This window comes from Podarcis muralis, chromosome 16, assembly GCF_964188315.1.
Source record: "Podarcis muralis chromosome 16, rPodMur119.hap1.1, whole genome shotgun sequence".
NCBI classification, from domain to species: Eukaryota; Metazoa; Chordata; class Lepidosauria; order Squamata; family Lacertidae; genus Podarcis; species Podarcis muralis.
The window spans coordinates 42318430-42344694 of NC_135670.1; the positions used below are offsets into that span (position 1 = coordinate 42318430).

Below are 26265 nucleotides of genomic sequence, written 5' to 3' on the forward strand. Positions count from 1 at the left end.
AGAGCACGATTTCTGTTCTCATCCTGAAGCAAAGTTCTTAACCCAAGGTAATATTTCTGGGTTAGCGGAGTCTGCAACCTGAAGCGTACGTAACCTGAGGTACCACTGTATACCCTTATGTAAAGATAGGAAGCCATCACCAAACACATTTATGAAGTGCCCGAGTAGTGTTTTCAGGCCCATTGAAATCACAATTTAAAGGCTAAACAAACATACAATTTGACAAGCATAGCGGAGCGGTGCTTAAGAAGTTAACAATTATAATAATGAGTGCCAAATCAATAAGGCATGATCAAGCTATCTACCCACTGGTTTCAAATCAATGGGCTTTAACACAATCCTTTACATATCTACTGATAAGTAAGTTCCATTGATCTCTCAGTTCTGTGCATATGTTTGCAGCCTAAATTTGCTGCATTGTACCCAAAGTCTAAACATATTTAGTCTTCATCAAGAAGAGAACAATATGGAATGCCCAAAGTCCAATCCTTCTGGATATCAGCGCTGCAGGAAATTCCCAAAATAACAAAACAAGTAATAGAAGCAACTCCAGAACTAGCCCTATTAAATATCTTCCACAAGTAAGCCACACCGCAATCAACTAAATACAGCCAACCAATCTTGGAAATGCTAACCTCTCACAATATCAATAAAATAAATAAATATACAAACAGAAAACCTACCCATGTGATGCTGACACAACCCCCCCTACATTAAGAATATGTAGAATGAAAGAACAACATCCCCATCTCTCTCCCCCACTCCCGTTTTCCCCAACTGCAAGATGTCTATGACAAAAAATGTCTCTCACCAAACATAGATGAACTGTGAAAAAGAATATGAATTGAAAGTAGAGACAATATATGTACCATTCCTTGTTTACCTGTTTGCTCTGTAATTAATAATAATAATAATAATAATAATAATACCCTGCTCATCTGGCTGGGTTTATCCAGTAACTCTGGGCGGCTCCCAACAGAATAATAATAATAATAATAATAATAATAATAATAATAATAAAGTGATAAAACACCAAACATTAAAAACTTCCCTAAACAGGGCTGCCTTCTAAAAGTCAGATAGTTGTTTATTTCCTTGACATATGGAGGGAGGGCAGGCGCCACTGAGAAGGCCCTCTGTCTGGTTCCCTGTAACCTCACTTCTTGCAGCGAGGGAACCACCAGAAGGCCCTCAGAGCTGGACTTCAGTGAACAATGGGGGTGCAGATGCTCCTTCAGATATACAGGGCCGAGGCCATTTAGGGCTTTAAAGGTCAACACCAACACTTGTAAATGTACTGGAAGCCAATGTAGGTCTTTCAGGACTGGTGTTATATGGTCTCAGCGGCCACTCCCAGTCACCAGTCTACCTGCCCCAGCTCCCAGCTCCTCTAGACGGTCCAGAAGGATGTCATGGTTGATGATATCAAAGGCCGCTGAGAGATCCAGCAGAACTAGGAAACAGCTTTCACTCTTGTCCCTAGCCCGCCAGAGATCATCAACCAGCACGACCAAGGCAGTTTTAGTCCCATGGTGATGAGGCCTGAATCCTGATTGGAAGGGATCCAAATGGTCCGCATCCTCCAGGCATGCTTGGAGTTGTTCAGCAACCACCTGCTCAATCACCTTGCCCAAGAATGGAAGATTTGAGACTGACTGAGCAATAGTTGGGCATATCGGCCGGGTCAAGAGATGTTTTTTAAAGAAGCGGTTTAATGACTGCCTCTTTCAGCGGGGCTGGGGAGACTCTCTAACAGAGGGAAGCATTCACCACATCACAGAGCCCATCGCCCAGCCCTTCCCGGCTTGCTCTTATTAGCCAGGATGGGCAAGGATCAAGGGGAAAGGTGGTTGGTTTCACTTGTCCAAGCAACCTGTCTACATCCTTGAAGGTAAAAGATTGATCCTATGCAACTAGACTAGACAGGACTCTGGCACTCTCCTGCCACGGCCCTGCTCCCACGGTGGAGTCTACCTCTTTCCGAATCTGAGCGACTTTATCTGCAGAAAACTTTGCAAAATCGTTGCAGGAGATCTTGGGGGCCTTATCAGGCCCTTATGGTACAGGTGGTTCCGTTAAATTACGAACCACCTGAAAGAGTCTCCTGCTGCTGTTTTCTGCAAATGGAATAGAGGCAGTAAAGAAGGTTTTCTTCGCCATCGCTATTGCCACTTGGTAGGCTCGACGTTGAGCTCTAACCTGTGTCCGGTCTGATTCAGAATTAGTTTTCCACCACCAGCACTCTAGCCGTCTCAATGATTGTTTCATTGCCCTCAGCTCTGGGGAAAACCATGGGGCTGTCTGAGCTCCATGCAATCGGAGAGTGCGCTTCGGAGCCGGATATTCGATAGCCCTAGTTAACGCCACATTCCAGCGGGCCACCAGGGAAAGGCCATCAACGTGGGAGAAAACATCCCCAGCATTCTCTGGAAACCATTTGGATCCATTAAGTGGTGGGGGCAGACCATCTGAATCAGTCCCACCTCCCTGCAGAGAAGAAGGGTCGCAGAGAAGTCCAGTTGCACCAGGAAGTAACACAAACACCCCAGTTAAAAACTAAGAGGAGGAGGAGGAGGAGGAGGAGGAGGAGGAGGAGGAGGAGAAGAAGAAGAAGAAGAAGAAGAAGAAGAAGAAGAAGAAGAATACAACATGCATGGTGACCAATGTACTCAATTCTTCAAGGGACCTTAAATAAAGAAAATAGTAGTTATTTTTTTAAAAAATAATATATGTTAATTTTGAAAGAACTACATTTGAAGATTTGTAAATACAGTTTCACCTTGTAAGAGTCTGAAAACCAAATACCAGACTTCCGGGTTAGCGCCATCGGCAATGGCGGAGTTCCTCTAACCGGGAGGAACCCGCTCCATGAAAATCGGGTCTTGCCGCCGCGGCAAAGGCGGAGACCCTTTAAAAATCCCAGGCGGAGGAAGCCTGGGAACGTGGGATTCGGCTGACACCAGGAGCGCCTCCCCTACTCGCAGGGAAACCCTTTCTTGGGGATCCGAAGCAACGTGGGGTGAGCAGCGCGGTGTTTTGAATCGACCGCTACTTTTACGGAGTGAAGCCGCACAGCCGTTGCCGGAGAGCGCTGACTTTTTCCTGTGGACAATTGGACTCTAAAACAAGTACCCGTGAGTAGAAACGGAAAATTGGATTAAAGAAACATTTTAATTTGGCACCGAAGCGGGAAGGCTCAAAACAGGAAGTCTGCCTTCCGCTTTTGTAAATAGACTGAAGCAAAAACCTTGCAAGCTAAAGTCTGGAAAGTCGTATATAAAGGTCTAAATTTCCTTCATTTATAACCACCAAAAACCCCCTTGGAAGCAGGAGAAAGGGGGGGGGGGCTTTGACTGTTCAAGCCTGCAGGAGAGAGAGTAAAGAAAGATAAATTTCCACCGTCTCAAACCTGGGAACGGGGTGCCAGAGACAGAAATTTTTGGGGAAGTTCATTGACTGTGAATGGAACATCTTTGACAGATAGCTAAAAAAGAGAAACAAAATGATTCTAATGTTGCCTTTTGCATTCAAAAGAAACAAAATATTTGAAAATGAAAGTAATTTTCTTTTGTTGGACCTGCTTTTAAAAGATGGATACAAATAGAAATTGTCTCCTCTAGAGGGAGCTTGTTAAATTGTTACTGGAGTCGATCTGGGGATTTCACAGCTGGGAGATTAGGATCGTGGGACCAGACTCTGACCTTGAGTAAAAAATGTGTTTAGAAGTAGTTTTGGTGCTTGCTTTTTGCAAGACAAGCACTTTGTTGGAGCAGATGCATGAGAAGATGGATTTGATGACTGTTGCAGTTAAAAACTTTGGACAAACGGTGAATACCCATATAGAAACCATTCAGGAACCAACTCAGGAACCTGTTTTGACAGGGCAAGTGCAAGTGCAGAAGATAATGGAGGAGGTTGCTGTTGAACCTCAAGTAACACAAATGGAGAGACCCGAGGCCCTGCAGGAGCATAAGCCGCCGTTCTTGAAGATTGAATCTGGAGTGGGCCGGGGGGGGTCTGGAGTTGTGGGGGCTCTTAATTTCGGAGGCACTTTGAAATATGCTTTTAAATATTTTCTGGACTACACTGCTGACTGTGGGGAGTGGGACTGTGGGGAATGGGCTGATCTGCTGAGGGGAGATGGAGATAATTTTGGGCTGGAGTCTCCTCGAGACCTACTCCTCAATGAGAAAGGAAAGAAATTAAGAAAGAGATTAAGAAATTAAGAAATTAAGAAAATTAACAAAAGACAAGGAAAAGTGCAGGTATAAACAAGAAGAAGATCTGCAGAAGGGTCATGGAAAAGACTTAAGAGCCTCGGACATAAGACTACCAGGTTGATGGACTAGATGGAATGGACAGTAAGGACTGACACAACCCGAGACCAGGAAAAAGAGACGTTGGGTGAAGATTGGAAGAAAGTTTTTTTAAAAAAATTATTTTGGGAATTAGTGCAAAATTAACAAATATTAGGGAAAATGTTGGAATGAAACTATTTGGCTTTAGTAGAAATGATATAAGGAGTTATGTATAAATAAGTATTAAGTTTTAAGCTTTAAGGTATTTTATGGTAAGATAAGGTTAAAATAAATCAAGGCAAATTGAATGACAGAATATAGTGAAAGATGGAAAGGACTTGCTGAGTTAATTAATAGGTTAGATTGTTAAGATAAATTACCCAACAAAAATTGAGAAAGATGGAAAGAATTTGCTGAAACAATTAATTAAACTAGAACACAAAAAGGGAGGTATGAGGAGGCCGATGAAACAAGCAAATGAAAGATAAAGATATGGAATATTGGATGTGTGTTTTTTTGCTGTATTGTTGTATTGGTTTTTATGTACTTTCCCCCTTTTTTTACGTATTGTAATGTATGTTTTGTTAATTTTTTTTTGCTGTTTTCTTTTTTTTCTTTTCTCTTTTTTCTGTAATCTTTAAACTTTTAATAAATATCATTTTAAAAAAAATGAAAACCAAATACCAAACTCATTTAAATACATGGCTAGAAACATGAAATCCAATCTTATGCATTAACTTGAGAATTATCTATGCTGATGTGCAATAGGACTTGCTCCATAGGATTGCAACATTACACTGTCTTGTTTTTAACGGGACAAACTTACGGTAAGTATCACCTACAGTCATTTCAGGATGCTTTGTACATAACACAATCAGAACATTATTTCTAGCAAAAAGAATTTGTTTTGGAGGCAAGTCAATACTACTCTTCTTTAAAATACATTCCACCTCAGGGACATGACTAAGAAAGTCACAAGGCAGCAGAGAGCATAACATGTAAATATTCAACACATGGATAGAACCATAAATCTGACAATCTTTAGTTTAATTTTGGGACACAATCACTTTCAGATTACTGATTTCAGACTCCCCACAATAAGGGTTACAGCCAGACTAGTTTCCCCCGCCCCATCAACTGAAAGTTGGTGACTGGGAGACAAAACTCTAGGAAGCAGTAAGGTTAAGTTGCAATTATTTATATTATATTATATTTATTTATTTATTTATTTATTCATTCATTCATTTCCTGCCCATCTGGCTGAGTTTCCCCAGCCACTCTGGGCGGCTACTGCCACTGCAGTCATTAACTGAGATCATGCAATAAAACTGAACAACAGCCATATTGAGTCATACCAAAGACTCTTTATCCCAGTAATGTCTTCACACAGGGCCCAGCCAGATGCCTATGGAGAACCCACAAGCAGACAGGACCACAACAGCAGTCTCCTGCTCCGCAGCAATTGGTATTCATGAAGAGTAGCCACTGGAAGCATTACATGCCATCAACTTGCCTAATCTCATTTTAAAGGTTTCCAAGCTGGCAACCATCACTACATCTTGTGATACTGTACCTCATAGCTTAACTATGATGTGCTGTATGAAGTAGTACCTCCTTTTGTCTGTCCTAGACTGCACAAATTCGGACTGCAAATCAGTTTTAAATGTCCCCCATTCAAACCTATAGAGAACTAACACATTAGGGGAAAGGGTAAGTTATAAACCTTCCTGACATCTAGTTTTCTATGTGAATAAAGTCTTTTTTGTGTGTGTACAGGGAAGCATTCAACAATAGCCCCCTTGAAATTCCAAGTGATACAGGCCAGGAACATCTGTTTGTGGAGACTATCTGCATCAACCTATTCAGAAACAGATACAAAAATGAGAACAGAAATGTGACATAAAACCTGGAAACCAATGCAAGTTAACACTGTGGAAACCTGGAGGCTTGTCAACTATAATATTCAATGAAGTACAATTATTCAGCCCACATTCCCTTGGATAAATTGTGGTAGTCACTGTTCACTATACCTATGAAGTATACCACTAAGTTTGAAGTAGTTCTTACATCAACAGTGGCATAATGACTATCTTTTTGTTTTTACGGACCAGGTTTATGCCATGGTAACTATTATCAGGCAGATTGATTGAAAAGCTTATCGTAAAAGCAGCTATTGCAGAGAGGAGCCGTTGTTTTAGTAATCGCATGAAAGCAGAAACCTCAGCAGGAAGTGCTGTTTACGCAATAAGCCCCCTGCTTGAAAACGGGCACCTCAGTTGACTCGGGTGAATAAACTGCACGTCCATAAACTTTTAACATCCATGAGAACAGGCTCCTGGTCATGCTTAAATGGCTTATTGTTTAAAGAACTGAGCAGAGGGTTACTTTAAAAGAAAAAAGTGTATCTCCCATCATGGGAAGACATACACATGGAGCAAAGTCATCACAATGCTATGGTCAGTGATCATGCACATGTGAACTGACTATGCAAAGAAAAATCTGCAGTTCCCTTAGTTTGCAGCAGCTAAAATAAGATCTTTCAAAACCTATAAAAAAACAATGAGACCAATTTCTCCCCACACTTTTATTTTTTATTATTATTATTATTTTCCTTTGATACCAAAATATATTTTCACATATGATACTGAAGACACTTTTGTGCTTCTCCTGGGCTATTTGGGTACACATATGAACACTGTGAATGTGGGATAAACAAACTGAAAAGGACGTTTTAAAATCAAATGCACATTCTAGCTAATGCAGCTTATTAGATTCAAATAGGTAATGTACGGAATGCAACAAAAAAGGTATCAGCATTTACTTACAACAGTAAGTAAATAGCTTAGCCATCAGTACTGCAGCAGCAGCGGGAAAATAAGAAATGACAGTCTCGTGCGTGTTTACTGGGAAGTAAGCAGCGAAGCTTACTTCCGGCAAGCATTCATAGGCTCAAGTGTACAAGGGTAAGCGCTTTAATCTCACTGATCCCTGGCAAAATTGAGCACATTGCTTAAGGCTGCGATCCTATGTAACCCACTTCACTTAGAGGTAAGTCTCACTGAACTCAACAGGGCAGACGTGGACAAAACTGCACTGCAACCCCTTTCCCACGGATACAAATGCGTCTTAAAATTGCTGTTTCTTTTGGCTAGATCGCCGCCGCTCTCACTTTCAGCTGGGCCAGCGCGCGGTTACGGCTGCACGCAGCGAAGTTGCCCGAAGTTTAAGAGACCCGGCTTCTTAAAATAATTTCCTACATTTTTTTCTCTTCCTCTCTTTACGCCGCGCAATAGCAGAAGCTTCAGTGCTAGGGTTGCGGCCGCTGCCCATTCCTCTCCAGCTGTTGCTTCCTGTGCCTTACAACTTTGGTGTCCTTTTTCTCTCAAAGTCAAAGAAGGCTGAACAGCGGTAGCTCCCCAGGAAATCGAAAGTAAACAAGGACTGCAAGAAGCGCACAGGGAAGGTCTTCTAAAAGCAAGGCGCTGGTAACCAAAGGCGCGCGCACCCGCACCCGCGCATCCCTCCGCCGAGGCGGGATCCTCCCGTTCACACAATCCTTACCCCAGAGTGCTGATGAAGCCGTTCACCGAGCCCTCGGCGTAGAGGGAGACGATATCCCCGATGTACAGAAAGCTAGACATTTTGTCAGACATCTTGTCTCATCTTCGACGAGTTCTTCGACGCGTTTTCTTGCCTACCAAAACTCCCTTTATTTAAAAAAATACCTTGCAAAAAAGGGTTCGGGCAAACCAGCGGGGCGGTCAATGTGCAAATGAGTTCTTCGCCCACCCAGCCAGCCACGAACAGCGCCAGCTGGTGGCGATCCGTGCCTCCAAGATGTTGCAGCTCGGGGCGGGGGGAACCCCAGACCCAGCAGCCCCTTAACTCCTGGGGTTGCTCCTGGGCTGCCACTTTCCACAAAAGGCTCCCTCTTTTTGCGCCTTTTTGCGCTTATCTCCAAAAGCGCAGGAAACGTGGTCCCTGCTACAGCAGTTGCAGCCTTGCTCGTCAGACCCTCCTCTTCCTTCTCCTTTTCGCCTCTTCGTTTAACTCCTTGTCTTCTTTTAACTCTTTTAATCCACGCTTCTTCCTGCGCCTCTTCTTCCTGCACCTTACCACCGCTTCTCTTCTCCTCTTGTCAGCCCTGCTCCAGCGCCCTGATTTCTCCAGGTTTTTCTGCCTAAACTGAAACTCTTGCAAAAAATAAAGAAATAAAAAACCCCAAGAGCTGGTTCCTATTGAGTCAGCTGAGGATAGGCTCTCGGCGTCGTCCCAACCAATCGCAAGAGCCGACTGCGCTGTGGGGCGGAGCTCAGGGAAGGTAAAAGAGGAGGGGGGAGCGGAATGCCCCAAGGTGTGTTCTCTGCTGAGCAATCTCTGCCTGTGCTGTTCAAAGAAATGTGGAGAAGTGATTCATGCCGTGCTACCTTACTTATAACTTATAACCAGCTGTATTTTCAGAGGAAGGACGCCTCAGTGCGGTCTGCATATGTGCTGTCAGGAAGATTTTGGGCATCACATGGCAGGACATAGTCAGATGAGCTCTCCCAAGCTCACATTCCCAGCATGGTTGCACTTTTGTGTCAGCGACCTCTATGCTGGCTTGGTCATGTACACAGAGCGGCAGATGGCAGGATCCCCAGGGATGTGCTTTGTGGGGAGCTGGCTTCAGACACCAAACCTGTTGACAGACCAACTCTGTGATACAAAGATGTCTGCAATTGTGACATGAAAGTTGGCGACATTAACCCTACAGGTTGTGTATCCACACCAGTGACTACAGAATAACTACTGAGAGGAGTACAGAGAGAAGAAACACCATGGTACATCTCTAACAGCAAATCTGGACGCCTTCATCTGCCCCAGCTGCAATAAAACATGTCTATCCCTTATTGGTCTCTATAGCTACAACAGGAATTGTCATTCTCCAGTGGTATGACTTTACCCCTGATGGCGCACTCTTCCATTGTGTCTTGAAACAGACGGATGCCAACAAGGTCTGCTTTTTTCAGCTGTCCAGGAATACAGATGCAAATTTGTCATATTGTGACAAATTTCAGAGGAGAGGTCTCAGTCTATTGCAGTAAAATCAACAAGGAATCCTGGGGCACCTTTATTCTATGGTAGAATAAGCTTTCCTGAGCTAGAGTCTGCTTCAGCATCACATGCATCATCTGTCTTCAAGGAGCAGGGCCACTTCAAGACATTCTGCTGCCTGAGGCACAGGGCAAGATGACACACCCACACCGCTGCCCCATTTGAAGCACAGAAGCTGGATCTTACTTTAACACAGGCTATGAGACAGCTACTCCACCATACCTGAGGGCAGCTGACTACTTTAGGGGATGTGGGGCAGGCTGTATGGCACACAAGACCTGTTGGACCACGTCAATAGTCCATCTAGTCCAGCATCCTGTTCTCACAGTGGCCAACCAGATGCCTGCTGAAATTCTGCAAGCTGGACCCAAGGACAACACCAATCTTTCCTGCTGCAGTTTCCAGCAACTGGTATTCAGAAGCATACCAATTACTTTTGCTGTATTCAGTTATAGGGACGTGGGTGGCACTGTGGTCTAAACCACTAAGCCTCTTGGGCTTAAAGTCAGCAGTTCAAATCCACACGATGGTGGTGAGCTCCTGTCACTTCGTCCCAGCTTCTGTCAACCTAGCAGTTCGAAAGCCCACCAGCACAAGTAGATAAATAGGTACCACTGCAGTGAGAAAGTAAACTGCATTTCTGTGTGCCAGAAGTGGCTTAGTTATGCTGGCCACATGACCTGGAAAACTGTCTGTGGACAAAGACTGGCTTCTTCTGCCTGAAAAGTGAGACAAGCACCACACCCCATAGTTGCCTTTAACTGTACTTAACCATCCAAGGGTCCTTTACCTTTACCACTCAGTTATGGAGACAGAACATAGCCATCATATCCTTATCCTCCATGAATTTTTCTAATCCTTTTAATGCATCCAACTGGTGGCCATCAATGCTTCCTGTGGCAGCAGGTTCCATCGCTTAACTCTGTGCTACGTGGAGAAGTACTTTCTTTTGTCTGTCCTGAATTTTCCATTGCTCAGTTTCATTGAATATCCATGAGTTATATAGAAGAGGTAGAAATGCTATCCACTTTCTCCATATCACTTTCACCATAGCATAATGTTATAGTCTTTTATCACTAAATTTGTTGTTGTTGTTGTTTAGTCATTTAGTTGTGTCTGACTCTTCATGACTGAAATATACTCTGAGTCGAGTGTGGATTTCATGTTCTTTATTCAGCTCATAGTAGCGAGGAAAGGAAGTTCCCCCATAATGTCTGCTTTATATACATTATTTACAAAATGAGCCGCACGTGATTGGCTAATTCCGGGATTCTCCTTTAGGGCAATCAGGTTGCGGATTCACTTCCACCTGGAGCTGGATTGGGCGGTGCCTGTGGACCAATCAGACTGCTGCATTCTGGATCCTATTGTTCTAGGACCAATCAGAATACTGCATTCTGAATCCTATTGTTCTAGGACCAATCAGACTACTGCATTCTGAATCCTATTGTTCTAGGACCAATCAGACTGCTGCATTTTCAATCCTATTCATAACAGTGACCCATGGACCAGAGCACACCAGGCACTCAGAGCTTCTCTGAGTTATTCAAGCCTCTTCGCCACAACAAGGCAATCACTAAATTAAAAAGCCCCAAATGCTATAACTTATCTTCACAGGGGAGTTATAAAGGCATACAAAGCTTCAGCAGCAGCTCGATACTTGGGCCTGATTTGCCCAAGGCAGCTCCCACCCTTTGCTTAATGGTACAGCCGACAGTTAAGGAACCACAACACTCTTTGCTGTTATTCCTCAGTGGATCAGCAAACAAATGAGGGAAATGTGTAAAGAAAGCAATGCATGATTTTTTAAAGTCAGCTATTTTTTAAAAACAAAATGTTCATTTTAAGACGATTGCTTCCCACCTGTTATCAAGGAAATCAGGGCAGTGACCATGGTTTTTCTCCCTGCCTCTTTTATCCTCACAACAATTCTGTAAGGTAGGTTAGGCTAAGATATAGTGACTGCTCCCAGCTAATCCAGTGAGCTTCATAGCTGAAGGGCCATTTTCCTAGTTCAACATGCTAAACACTACACAAAGGGTGCTCCCCTGCAGGCCATTTTGACAGCTCGCAGAGCCACATACCTGTCAATCAACTGACTCCAGTCTTTCCTTTATTCTTTTTCAGACAAGCTTGAACTCAATGCAGGCTGCAGAGGAAGATTCCTGCTGGAACACAGGTTTGCTCTCAGCACCAATCAGCAAGCCCCTGCTTTTGGCAGGGATCAGCTGCACTAGGGATTTTTCAGTTGGAAGCTCCCTAGTGCAGTTGATACCAAAAAGAATTATTGTCAGCGCTGACAGCGAGCCTTGCTTACTAAGGAATGATCCACTATAAGACTCTCAATTGTTCCTTTACAGCCATATTTTTACCTGCTCTTAACTTGATGCGATAGGATGCCAGGTGTGAGACAGGTAGGTGTGGCTTGGGGGAAATGGTCACACTGGCCAAATTACAACCCCTGCTGGGCCTAACACAGCCCAGGTGCCAGAAGTTCCCCATGTCTGCACTTCACAAAACTGGGAAAATAGAAAAGAGGTTGTACAGGATTTGCAGGGTGGGTGGGCTGCAACTGCTATGATTTGTGCAAAGTAGTTTCAAACCCATTAATTATCCTAGATTCCTGATCAAAGATTGAAAGTAGCAGGTAGCCTTATATTTCTTCTCTCACTTATTCTGAAACTGTCTTATTGGCTTCCCAATGGCACACTTGCCATCTGCTATGCACTGTTTGCAAGTTATTTATTACTATGTTTGAGTTTAAGGAAATACAACAAGTGACTAGAAAGAGAACCCACACAAGTGACGCTGACACAAAACCCCACACATACACTAAGTAGAAGAATAGAAGAATTGCCCCCCTTTCCAGCTATTTTCTTCCTAGCCTAACACTGTATGCAACATTAATGACTTGCAACAAATGAAAATGATCTGTAGAAAACACAACTTGAAAAAAGAGACAATGCATGTGTTTTTGTAAACTAAGAAATCTTTAATAAAAATATTTAAAGAAGAAGAAGTGTGGTAATGAGGAAGGTAGTCAGAAGTGCTGGCCAGCTGACCTGTGATTTACTGCTGCCATCACATACCAGGTGGCTCACATGAGACAACAGCATGCAGGGTAAATGAATGCACCTCAGGAATGGCAAGTGGTCCTGAGTCTGTAGGCCATGCTAAGTTCACCCCCTCCTTGGTCTGTTCCAAGTACCAACTGACTGCAAGAGCAGGAGGAAGCACCCATGGTGGACAGCGGAAGACCAGGCTTCTCACTCTCTGCTGCCACTGCTACACATGAGCTGAGACTTCATTCTGCCTAGCTGGTTCACAGGGGAAGACAGGGGTGCAGAGGTGTTTTTGCAAAGGGTACCATTTAGCAAGGTCTAAGGGTGGGGTAGGTAGCGTTGGTGAGTGAAGTGAGAAGATAAGGGGAGATAGAAACTCTCACATATACACCCTACCTGCCAAGTTAATGCTTCCTAAATCATAAAAAGTAAATTAATTAAGTATTTTGTAAATTAATATTGCAAATATACTAAGTAAAAAGAAACATAATCAGCTCACATTAACAATAAAATAATCCCTCAATCCCAACTTAAACCTATCTATTAATATATACAATATGTCCAAACAGATAAATGAGATTGACATTTATAAGATATACATTCTGAGCTAGTTAGTGCAATTTAGAAGTGCACAGATTTGTTAAAACCCACATGCAGTTTTTGGGCCACATATACTGCCTTAAATTTGGCTGTGTCAGGGGTTCAGGGAGAGAGGCACAGATGAGGGAGGAGACTGAGAGCGAGGGGGAAGAATCCAGGAACGAGGAGGAGGAGGATGACAATGACTTGAGGGCTTCCATGAGTCTCTCAAGTGAATCGGAGGATTCCCAAAAGGGGGCGCCCCTGGTCAGGCCAAGGGGAGCCACAGGGGGGACTCGTCAGGAGCAGGGGAGCAGCAGGGAAACCCCGAGTGGGAGTGGGAGATCGGGGCCGGCTTCCCAGCCGGAACGGAGTGAAGAGGGTGGAGTTCCCAGTGTGACACACGGAGCAGAGCAGGAAGCAGAGAGGGGAAGGAGATCGGGGCAAGGCGTCCTGCCGGAAGGGGCGGAGAGTAGTACAGAGAGTAGTATAACTGTCAAGAGGAAGGTCAGGGGTAGCGAACGCGCGCCAAGTTCAAATGTGGAGGCGCGCGGAAATGCGGAGAGCCCGGAGGAGGAGCCTGGTCCCAAAGCACGGAGGAGGGGGGAGCAGGCGTCTGGGGACTCAGCGTCAGAGGAAAGCAGGAGGGAAGGAACCCAGGGGGGCAGAAAGACCCTGCGGAAAAGGAAGGAAAGGAAGAGGTGGACTAGCACAAGCCTCTTAAACTGGTGTAGAGGCGGGACTGATTCAGAGGGGACTACAGCAGTCTAAGCGTAACAGACGTGGGGCTGCGCGCCTCGGCTGTGGAACAAACAATGTACTTCAATAAAGACTTTTGTAAATAAAGTGGACTTGGCGTTGGTCTCTTGTGAGCTGGGACCTGAGGCGGCCCTGACAGGCTGGCATGCAGTGATATAGCCAAGTAGTTTTCAGATGTTTAACTTCCCAGGAACATCTTTTGTATTCACATCTGCCACAGAACCCCTGTGCATTGCAAAGGATTCTGGGGCAGCTGCCATGGACAATGCAAAAGGCCTCTGCGCTACATGGACAAATTGTCTGAACTGGTGAAAGGCAGCACTACAGAGGATTCTGGGACATGTTTACACAGTACACAAGGGACAGTCTGGTTTTCAATACAGTGGTGCCTCGCAAGACGAAATTAATTTGTTCCGCGAGTTTTGTCGTCTTGCGATTTTTTTCGTCTTGCGAAGCACGGTGTCGGGAAAGTTTTGGAAAAGCTTCAAAAATCACCAATGTCTTTAAAAACCTCAAAAAAGGCTACCACACCGCGTTCTATGAGTTGCTCCTCGAAGTCAAGTCGCAACTGTATTAACGGTGTTAAGAAAAAGGAAACAAACTTGCAAGACGTTTCCGTCTTGCGAAGCAAGCCCATAGGGGAAATCGTCTTGCGAAGCAGCTCAAAAAACAAAAAACCCTTTCGTCTAGCGAGTTTTTTGTCTTGCGAGGCATTCGTCTTGCGAGGTACCACTGTATCACCTGTTGCAAATTAACAGTGTTTCCTAGTATACACCCAGAAATTCTTTTCTAGTTATCGCACAGGAAGATCAGCAGTAGTGGTTTTTCAGCTTTTCATTTTAATTAAAGAACTATGATAAGCTTGCAGCATTACTCAGAAACTAGTTCAAAACATCTGACATTTATTTGATGGTTAGTGTGAAATAATATTTAATATTAGAATTTGATAGTAAACATAATGACATTTTAAAAATTTCACAGCATTTCCTAGATAACATTCAGTGACGGATGGCAATTGTAGAGTGCGGAGAAGCATACATGAATCCCTCTGGATCAAAAAATGAGCACCTAGGAGAAACCTTGAATCGGGAATGTATTGCTTCTGGATATTGTTCATGCATTTGAAAAATGAATGTTACTTTACTCTGAGGCAAAAACCAATTAGCTGCATCCTGGATAAAGCTAAGCAGCTTAGTATCAAGACTGTAAAGTAGAATCACTGCTTCAGACTTATAATTAATCTAGGAGGAAGTAGCATAATACATTGGGCATTTCCTCATATTGGCCATGCTACTGATTAAAGCTAGTATATAAATTTAATAAATAATAATAAAATTGGAGTATCACCACAGCTCCACTGTCATGTTCTGGGGGAAATAGTCCACATGTTTTGAACTGCAAGGAACTTTAAAGGAACCCAGAACTTCTTTCTTATGTATTCTCAGGTAATTTAAAATATAGCAAAAATACTACATTACAGTCCAGTACATTTTGAGACTGTCAGTCAGGTCATATATCCACAGCAGTGACCAGACGCTGCAACTCTCCAACCATTTGACTTCACCCCTCAAGGCACACTCTTCTATTGTGTTCCAAGACAGATGGATGCCAACAACAACAACCACCTTTTGAGAATGATGTTACTTTTCTGCTTATTCTAACTAGGATTATGCGTGGAAGGGACCACCCTGAGATCTCCGAACTGCCCTGAGACCAGGTATAGGGCGGTGTATAAACTGAATAAAAAATAATAATGATAACTGTATTTTACCATGAATGTAAATTCTTTTTAGACATTTTTGATGCTATCAAAATAAAACCACAAAACTTTCCATAAACTATTTAACAATTTAGCCATCTTCATATGTTTCAGCATTTTCGGTGAAGGTATGGGTGCCCTGTGAATGGGAATAGGATCTAATGGAAAAGGAGGTGGGTTGATCAAGTCAGCAAAGGAGGGAGCAACACGGACCAATACAATGTACGGGCGTGTTATATAGATGTGCGCTAAATAATAACTTGGTATCTACCGCACCAGATGTGTGGGTTTATGCAAACCTGAAGGAGACTTGCAAGCCATGCCTCTTAAGGTCATTTGCAAGTATAACAGTGCAGATAGCTGGATAGAGGATATTACATAAAAAGAACACCTGTTGTATTTTGTTACTAAATTACTTGTGGCATTCTAGCTCTTGGGAGAAACATTTTCTCAATAGTGGCTATGCTTTATATTTAGCAGGAAGGTCCACTACTGACTGAAAAATGCAGATGGTGTTTTGTCCTTTGCCATTTTTGTGTGTTTCTCAGGTGTCAAGCTAGCTCTTCTGTGGTCTCACACCGGCATAGTGCTGCAGCAACACATCCTGTTGAATCCCCTCAGGGCTTTCATTTAACCATGTCGCCTGGCATTCACCATAGCTGGCACAGGTTTGGACATCTCATGAGAGAGATGTCTTTGCCTTGGCCTTTCTATGGGATCTTATTCTAGGCTGTGGTCTTGAACTCATGGGAAGTTGCTCACTTGCACTTAAAGGACCAAAAAGCTAATTGCAGCCTGGATACACTTGCCCAATTCAAACTGAGTCCAATTATAATTTATATATGCCCATGGTTCTCAACTTATCAAAACAAACTGTTAAAAGAAAACCATTCTTAAAAAGGGCACTTATCGAAATAAGTCAATTTAACTCTATAAGGGATCATTCCTGCTAAACCAAAGCATATCCACCTTCATGTATCTTAGAAGCTTCTCCTTGGTAAAGCGAGTTTTAGCACATTTTTTAAAATGGGTAGGAAAGGTTGGCATAGTGCCAGGTGGGACAATCTAAACATTGGACTACACAATAGCCTGGTCTATTAGAACGCATAAAATGTATGAGAATCCTCCACTGGGGTGTAAGGAATAAGACATTAAACATAAAAACAATTATACATTAAACATAAAAACAATTACACACACCAAAAAAAATAGCCCCCCCCTCCTTTGTGGAAATAACACACTGTCAGACACATTTCAACATTCCTACGTAATAACACATAATACACAACAAACTAATTAAATATCAGTTACATATCTTGAGACAATTGTGATCTTTTACGTATGTATCTCAAAAGTGAAAAAATGTCTTTGCAATTCAACTCCTCCCCCCTTTGTCAGCCCCACTTCCCCTTTGAAAGAAATTGCTGTGGCCACTTTGAGAACTTTGGTGTCTGTTGTTGCTGCTGCAGGTAATAGTCTTGTGGTGGCGAAGCTTTTCATTGGATCTGTAGTAACACATCTGTAGAAGTGATATCCTGTAAGGGGCAGGGTTTTGGAGACTTAAAAGACAAGAGTTAGAAAAAGAAGGGGCAAAAGCCCCCTCCCCAAGAAAATCTCCTTGAGTTATCAGCTGCAAATAATAAAATCTTAGCATGTTAAGCATTTTACTCATTTTAATATTATTATCACATTTCCATATAATTACTGTTATTATCTGCTAAGTTCGTTTGCTTTCCTTCACTTTGGAGAGAAAGAGAACTGAAAAAAATACAAGGTTAAAATAATAATGAAACACACACACACACACACACACACACACACACACGCACACACACACACAATGACCTATGAGGAACCAAAATAAATAAATGCTAAGACACACAATTTTAAGAAATCTGAAGTAACAATGAAAATAAAAGAGTGTTTATTGATGTGACATCGGCTAGAATGTTAATAGCAAAATACTGGGAAATGACTTAATACCAAGAAAAAATGAATTGCAATTTAAAGTTGTGCAAGTACCTTGAACTAGCCAAAATGACAGAATTAATAAGAGATGCTCAGGCAAAAGGTAAACAAATACCATTCCACAAACAATGTTTGGTTGTGCTTCGATTAACTTCATAGACATCATGGAAAAACGGATTAAATAAATGAAAACAGATTATTTGTAACTTTAAAAGTGTCAAAGCCACAAAGAGATGGAAGTCACTAATATAGCAGGGATTCAGACTTGTTTCACAGAACAGAAAGAAAGTTGCTGTGGGAGGAAAAACGGACAAACACTTTGTTATCGGGGTTCACATATCCTGTTAAAAGGGAAAATTACTTCATGTGAGAAGCCTGTCAGGAAATGCTGTTCCTAAAATGCACACAAACAAAGTCTGTGATTTAAATCCCATTGAGGGGGAAATGCTTTGATATTTACCTGTGAAAAGAATTTGTCATGTTAAGATTTGAAACTTGGGACACATTAAGGGTGATTTCCCTCAATGGTTCCAAATTTTACATAAGGAAATTGCTCTCCAAACCTCCTCTCCCCCCTCCTTCCTCTCTCTCTCTTTTCTTTTCCTTTTTTTCCCTTTTAGCTGATCTAGCCTCTGTGCATGTGCAGAGTTCATGTCTCAGCAAACCTTTTATACTATTGAAATGTTGCATCTTTTGGCTAAATTAGAATTTGAACAAGGGAAGGGTAAGGAGTAGATTTTAAAAATAGGGTTAGATTTTATAACAAAAAGAGAAACTCAGTAATTCAAGTATTCAATCAAGTTAGCAATTGTAGCCCAAGCAAAAAGGACTGCTTCCTTTATGTACAGGAAAGGGCTAATATCCCTCTGGCTATTCGCGGAACAATGCCACGCCCTTATATATGGGGGAAATGGCCAGAGAGTCAGAATTCATAGGATTTTTATTTTTTTTAAAAAAAATATTCTCAGTCATTTCAGCCTTACCATTTGCAGACAAAAAATTTTCCTGCCCTTTATTTACAGGATTGGTCAAGGCCCATATGTATTTATATGTGCTTAAACTTTGAATTGACTTTGAAGTCTGATTTTTAAATAGTAGACAAAATGATAAACACTGTTGTCAGCGGCTGCCTCAGGTCCCAGCTCACAAAGGACCAACGCCAGTTGCTCTTTATAAACAAAAGTCTTTATTGTGGTTCATTGTTGGTTTGACATCCGTGGCGCGCAGCGCTACGTCTGAGTCCTTAGACCGGCGAAGTCCCGTCTGAATCCGCCCCTCCTTTACACCAGTTCAATACCCGAGCTTTGCTCCACCTCTTCCTTTCCTCCCTCTGTTCCTTACGCCTCCGGGTCCTCCTGCCCTCTGGGATCCCAACCCTCCTGGACTCTTCGGAGGCGGATTCTTCTGACTCCTCCCCCTGTCTCCGGCGGGCTTTGGGACCTGGCTCCCAATCCGGATTTTCTGCTGTTCCTCGCGCCTCTACATTTGAACTTGGCGCGCGCGCGCAGCCGCCCACTTTCCTCCTAACGGCTACACTGCTCCCTTCACTGCTTTCTCCTTCCGGGAGGCTTGACGGCCCTGCTCTCTCCTCCGCCCCTCCACTCTCTGACGGAGGTGTGGTCAGTCCTGCCTCACTCCCTCCTCCTGCAGGAGGAGGCTTTTGTTCTAATCTGTGGGATTCTCCCCCCCCCCGCTGCGCTCTGGTGGGGAAGCTACCCCTGATTTCCAGCTGCCGCTTGGCGACTCCCCCCTGGCCCCCATTGCCCTGACCCTGGGGGCCTCCTTCTGGGAATCTTCTGATTCGCTGGAGAGACTCAGGGAATCTCCCTGGTCACTGTCACACCCTCCTGCGCTCCCCTCCGATTGTTCCCCTTCGCTCTCCATCTCCTCCTTCTCCTGTGGCTCAGTCCCTGAGCCCCTGACATCCATCCCCCCCTCGAAGCCCCCCCTTCCCCCCTCCCCCTCTCCGGGCGTGGGTTCCGGGCGCTCCAGTGCTTGGGGGGCGAGAGCTGGATACTGTTCGATGCCCCCGCGTGCAGCCCTCCCTCTGGATCCAACCAGTCCGTACTGTGCTCATCGACGTCTATCTCCTCCGCTTCCATCTCTTTGTATTCGTGCTCAAACCCCTGATCCTCACCCCACACGTCCATGTCCTCCCCACCCTCCGGTACGTCGGGAGCTGCGTGCCAAGGTCCCTTCAACCATTTTCGTCTCCATTCCTCCTCCGGCTGATCGTCCCACCAATAGGAACGATCAGTGTCTACCCCCGAACAAGATCCCCTTGGTGTGCTCCAGCCCGGCTCCGTCTCCTCGTCTGATGAGAACCCCTGGAACGTGCTGGCCGAAAGTGTGGGTGTGAAAAGCCAGTCGTCGAAAAAATCTGCCGGCATGGGTTTTTGGGGGAAGAGCGCATGAAACTCGTCTTTGAGATAGCGCTCCTCCAGGGCATAGTCCGGTACCCACCTGTTGGCGCTTGCCGGGGTACCTTCCTCGGCAAGGAGATATTCAACTCCCTCCTCCCCCCATCTCGAGTCCAAAATCTCCGTGACCTCGTTGATTGGTGTCGCCCTTCATGGTTCCCCCCCTGTGGGTGATTGTCTGCGTGGGTCTGGTGCGGTCCCTGGCGCCTGAAACCTGTGTGGTGCCTTGTAGGGTGTAAGCACCGACCTATGAAAGACCGGGTGCATTCTGGAACCCTCCGGAAGGGTCAACCGGAAAGCTACTGGGTTGATTTGTGCCTCGACTTGGTAAGGCCCTAGCTGCTTGTGCCCAAGCTTCTTCTTAGCTAACGTTCTGGCTGGCACTGCCTGGGCTGCTAACCATACCCAGTCCCCCACCTGAATGTCTTCCCCGACTCTCCTGTGCCTGTCTGCCTGCACTTTGTAGGCGTGTTTTGCGAGTTCTAAGTTCCTTCGGAGTTGCTCGTGGACCTCCTGCAATTCTGCTGCCAAGTGCTCTGCCCCCTGTGGCTCCCCCTCCCCTGTCGTCTCCAAACCCGGGAAGGTTCTGGGATGCCGCCCATTGTTGGCGAAGAATGGTGTCACCCCTGTCGACGCGTGCTTCGTGTTGTTGTAGGCAAACTCGGCCAGCGGTAGGTAGTCCACCCATGTCGAGGGTTGTTGATTCGCGTAGCAGCGCAAGTACTGCTGCATGATGGCGTTGACCCTCTCTGCTTGTCCGTTGGTCTGCGGATGTCGTGCCGACGCTAAGTTGATCTTGACGTTCAGGATGCCCAGCAGCTTCTGCCAGAAATTCGAGATGAACTGGCGCCCCCTGTCGGATAGGATGGACCTCGGCAATCCGTGAACTCTGAACACGTGGTCTATGAACAGCTTGGCGGTTTGTTCCGCCGTGGCCACCTTCGCGCAAGGAATGAAATGCGCCATCTTGGTGAACAGGTCTACTACTACGAGCACCGCTGTTTTGCCTCTCGAGCTGGGTAAATCTGTGACAAAGTCCAGGGCCACTCTCTCCCACGGTTCAAACGGCGTCGGAAGCGGTTCCAGCAGTCCCGCCGGCGCCCTGTGTACTGGTTTGGCCCTTTGGCAAGTGTCACACCGAGCGACGTAATCCTCCACTTCACCCCTCATCTTGGGCCACCAAAAGTCTCTGGCTACTAATTCCGCTGTCTTGTCCTTGCCGAAATGTCCAGCGCTGGGTGCGTCGTGTAACTGCTGCAGGACTTTCGCGCGGAGTTCGTCTCCCGGCACGTATAGAGCCCCTTTGCGGATGAGCAGTCCGTCACGGATCTGGAACTCGGCGTCCTTCGCTGCGCCCTGTCGCACCTCTTCCATCTTGGATTGTGCGAATGGATCCGTCTGTAACGCGCGACGTACCGCGTCCAGGTCAACGGTGGCTGCCGAGCACTTCCACACTGCCGGTGTGAAAATGTGTTTAGCTGCCGCCGGCGCCGCTTCCTCCAGATACTGCGGTTTCCTGGAAAGGGCATCTGCCATGACATTGTTGTCTCCCGGGATGTATTCTATCCTGAAGTCGAAATCCGCAAAGAACTCCGCCCAACGGATGTGTCTTTGGTTCACGAACCTCGCCGTGTGCCAGTACTCCAGGTTCTTATGGTCTGTGCGGACTTGCACGGTGTGTCTGGCTCCAATGAGGAAGTGCCGCCACGCTTTGAAGGCTGCATGAATGGCCAGCAACTCCCTGTCCCAGATTGTGTAGTTCTGCTCCGACTTGCTGAGCTTCCTGGAGTAAAATGCGCCGGGCCTCCAGTTCCCTTGCGGATCTTCCTGTAACAGGACCGCCCCCACCGCTCTGTCTGATGCGTCAGTCTCGATCCTCAGCGGTCTGCCGGGGTTGACGTGAAGCAGCTGTTCCTCAGACGCGAAGAGACGCTTGAGTCTCTGAAAAGACTGCTCCGCTTGGTCCGTCCAGATGAACTTCTTTTTCTTGGAGCTGAGGGTGTCCGTGATAGCCGCCATCTCCTTCGCAAAGCCCTTGATGAACTTGCGGTAGAAGTTGGCGAAACCGACGAACTTCTGGACTTCCTTCCTATTGCGCGGGCTCTTCCAGTCCAGCACCGAGCGGACCTTGTTGCTGTCCATGGCGAGTGCCTTGTCTGACAGCTTGTAGCCCAGGAAATCCACTTCCTTCACGTCAAACTGGCACTTTTCCAGCTTGGCGTAAAGCCTGTGCTCCCGTAGTCTCTGCAGGACCTCCTTGACGTCCCCTTCGTGAGCCTCCTGCGATTCCGAGAAGATCAGGATGTCGTCGAGGAAGCAGACGCACTTCTTCTTTTTTTTTTTTAATTTTTTATTGCGTTTCTTTTCATAATTTTATACATTCCAATACAAAACAAGTCAAATACAAGAAACAATTTTTTGATTTTTCTTAACAAAGGAAAAAGAAAGGAAAAAAACCATTGTACTTCCCCACACCTTCCAAATCTGCATTCTTTGTAATATCAATGTCAGCAATTTGTTACCTTATTTCAAACCTTGTTACAACTTTCAATTATTATGTATCCGTATTCAATATATTGTATCTCAAATTTGATGCCTTTAAAATAAACATAATATGTTTGGTTCACCTTGTCCTCTTTTCTCTTTTATCACTTATTTTGCCATTTACTTTATCATATTTGCTAAAGCATAACATTTCCAATAACATGCACTATCTTAGGATTCATACAACTTATAATATTTTTGCAAATAGTCTTTAAATTTTTTCCAATCCGCCTCAACCGATTCCTCATCCAAATCTCGGATTCTGCCGGTCATTTCAGCTAACTCCATGTAGTCCATCAACTGCGTCTGCCATTCCTCCAACGTGGGTAAATCTTGTGTCTTCCAGTTCTTTGCGATGAGTATTCTTGCTGCTGTGCTGGCATACATAAACAACGTTCTGTCTTTCTTTGACACTTTCTGGTCTACCATGCCCAGCAGGAAGGCCTCTGGATTCTTAGGGAAGGTATACCTAAATACCTTTTTCAATTCATTATAAATCATTTCCCAGAAGGCCTTCACTTTTGGGCAGGTCCACCAGAGATGAAAAAATGTCCCTTCTGCCTCCTTACATTTCCAACATTTATTATCAGACAGGTGATATATCTTAGCTAGCTTGACTGGGGTCATGTACCACCGGTATATCATTTTCATAATGTTTTCTTTCAGGGCACTACATGCCGTGAACTTTATTCCGGTGTTCCATAACCTTTCCCAGTCTTCAAACATAATGTTATGTCCCACATCCTGTGCCCATTTTATCATGGCAGATTTAACTGTCTCATCCTGTGTATTCCACTTAAGCAGCAAGTTATACATTCTCGATAATATCTTAGTTTTTGGTTCTAGTAGTTCTGTCTCTAAATTCGATTTTTCCACTTGGAAACCAACTTTTTTATCCATTTTAAAAACCTCTTGAATTTGAGCATAATGTAGCCAGTCTCGCACCTTATTTTTTAGTTTGTCCTGGCTCTGCAGTTTCCAATTGTCTCCAATTTTTTCAATTATTTCCCAATATTTCGGCCAGTAGGCCTCCATATTGGGCCTTTTTCGAGCCTTGGCCTCCATCGGTGATAGCCACCTCGGGGTTTTACTCTCTAGTAAGTCTTTATATTTCATCCAGACTGCAAAAATTGCTTTTCTGACAACATGGTTTTTAAACAATTTGTGAACTTTAACCTTGTCATACCACAAATATGCATGCCAACCAAAAGCATTATCAAAACCTTCCAGATCTAGGACATCAGTGTTTTCTAGCAAGAACCAATCCTTCAACCAGCAGAAGGCTGCAGCTTCATAGTATAACCTCAAGTCCGGCAGGGCAAACCCTCCTCTTTCTTTCGAGTCAGTTAGTATTTTAAACTTTATTCGAGGCTTTTTGCCCTGCCAGACAAACTTAGATATGTCCTTCTGCCACTTTCCAAAACATTCCACTCTGTCCACAATCTGAAGGGTTTGGAACAAAAATAACATTTTCGGCAATACATTCATCTTTATAGCTGCAATTCTACCTAACAAGGAAAGTTTCAGTCTTGACCAAATTTCTAAATCCTTTTTGATTTCCAACCAACATTTTTCATAGTTATCTTTAAATAAATTCAAGTTTTTGGAAGACAAATAAATCCCTAGGTATTTCACTTTTTTAACCACAGTTAATTCTGTTTCTCTCTGGAACCCCTCTGTTTCTGTAGATGTCAAATTCTTGGTCAGAACCTTAGTCTTTTGTTTGTTCAACTTAAATCCCGCCACCCGACCAAACTCTGCTATAAGTTCTAGAACTCTTTTTGTACTGGGTTCTGGCTCCTGTAATGTTAAAACTAAGTCATCTGCAAAGGCTTTCAATTTATATTGTTTCACTCCGACCTCTATCCCTTGTACCAACCGGTCCTCCCTAATCATGTTCAGTAGCACCTCCAGGACTGATATAAATAAAAGAGGGGATAGAGGACACCCTTGTCATGTCCCTTTTTCAATTTTGAATTCCTCCGTCACCACATTGTTCACTATTAATTTAGCTTTCTGTTCTGAATAAATTGCTTCTATTCCATTTTCGAACCCCCGTCCCACTCCCATCCCTTCTAAGTTTTTTTTCATAAACATCCAAGATATATTGTCAAATGCTTTCTCCGCATCAATAAAAATTAACACCGCCCTTGTGTTCCTGTTGGTTTGTAAGAGTTCTAAGATGTCAATGATGTTTCTGGTGTTTTCATATAAATGTCTACCAGGGAGAAAGCCTGCTTGGTCCTTGTGAATTATTTCATTTAAGACCTTTTTAAGTCTACTTGCCAAAATGTCTGCAAATATTTTGTAATCCACATTCAGGAGTGAGATGGGACGGTAGTTCTTTAGCTGGGTCTTTTCAGTTTCAGTCTTAGGTATCAATGTGATGAAAGCTTCTTTCCACGTTTCTGGTGCCCTCTTCCCATCCATGATCTGGTTGCATACCTCCATCAAAGGTTGTATCAAGTAGTCCTTCAAAGTCTTATAGTATTTGGAGGTGAGCCCATCCGGGCCTGGAGATTTGCCTGGTTGCATGCTCTGAATGGCACCTTCGATTTCCTGTGAGGTTATTTTAGAGTTCAAGATTACTCTTTTATCTTGAGTAATTTTTGATAGTCCATTTGTCTTTAAGAATTGGTCTATCTCAAATTGTTTCTGAGGCCCCTGTGCATACAGTTCTTTAAAATATCTATGGAAACACTTCCTAATTTCTTCTGGTTTCTGGACCATTTTTCCTTCAATCTCTAGATTTGTAACTGTATTTAACTTGTCTTTTTTTCAGCTGCCAAGCTAGCAGCTTTCCACATTTATTTGCTGATTCAAATGATCTTTGTTTCATCTGTTTAATTTTCCATTCGATTTCTTGATTTATCAATTTAGAATATTGTGCTTGATGGAATTTGATTTCTCTCAGCACTTCTTTTGACTTTGGGTTGGTTCTCAATTTTTTCTCTCCCTGATGAATCTTCTCCATTATTTTATCTTTCTTTCCATTCCAGAGCTTTTTCTTGATTGAATTTTGTTGTATAAGAAACCCTCTCATAACCGCTTTGCTAGCGTCCCAAATCGTTCTTTTTTCTACTGTAGTGTTCAAATTTATCTCAAAGTAGTCCTTTAAAGTTTTTTGGGCCTTTTTCACGATCTCTTGATCTCTTAAAAGAGTGTCATTCATCCTCCATCTGAAGGAACCGGTTTCAGTAAGTCTGAATTCTAATTTCAAGGCGTTGTGGTCGGAGCATGTTTTTGGGCAGATTTCCACCTTTCTGGTCTTGGGTGCCAGCCCTCTAGACGTCCAAATTTGGTCGATCCGTGTCCAGGACAGGTGGGCCTCAGAGAAGAAAGTTCCTTCTTTACCTAGGGGGTTCTTTGTCCTCCATATATCAATCAAGTCCAAGTTTTCAGTCAGTTCAAAAAAGGTTTTCGGCAGTCTGCCATCAGATGTTAAGTTTTGATTTTGAGACTTGTCCATATGTGTAGACACCACTCCATTCATGTCACCCATCATTATGATGTTGTTATAGTCCATATAGTCCAGCATAGTCTCATGCAGCTTCTTGAAAAATTCTGATTTCCCATCGTTTGGCGCATATATTCCTAAAATCAAAATTTTTTCTCCTTGTGTCTGAATTTCAATCGCCAAAATTCTTCCTTGTTCATCTTTAAATACAAATTTTGGTGCCAGGCTCTCCTTGGCATATATCACCACGCCTCTTTTCTTAACCTTGTCTGATGAGATAAATTCTTGGCCTAGTCTTTTGTTGACTAGAACCTTCCTGTGG

General features: G+C 44.0%; 1 protein-coding gene across 9 annotated transcripts in view; it reads right to left on the reverse strand.

Moving 5' to 3' along the window:
• Positions 1-8563, reverse strand: part of MYO18B (myosin XVIIIB) — a 362275-nt gene extending 353712 nt beyond the window's left edge. For 5 of the 9 annotated variants that reach the window (XR_013390944.1, XM_077920001.1, XM_077919999.1 and 2 more), the window contains exon 1: positions 7860-8562. Coding sequence is in view for 5 of the 9 variants with exons in the window: in XM_077919999.1 (XP_077776125.1) it covers positions 7860-7951 (92 nt within the window). In the remaining 4 variants the exon portion in view is untranslated. Of the gene's footprint in view, positions 1-7859 lie in introns of all 9 variants that reach the window. The other 4 variants (XR_013390943.1, XM_077919997.1, XM_077920002.1 and 1 more) reach the window with 3 other exon arrangements.
• Between the last annotated feature and the right edge of the window lie 17702 nt (positions 8564-26265).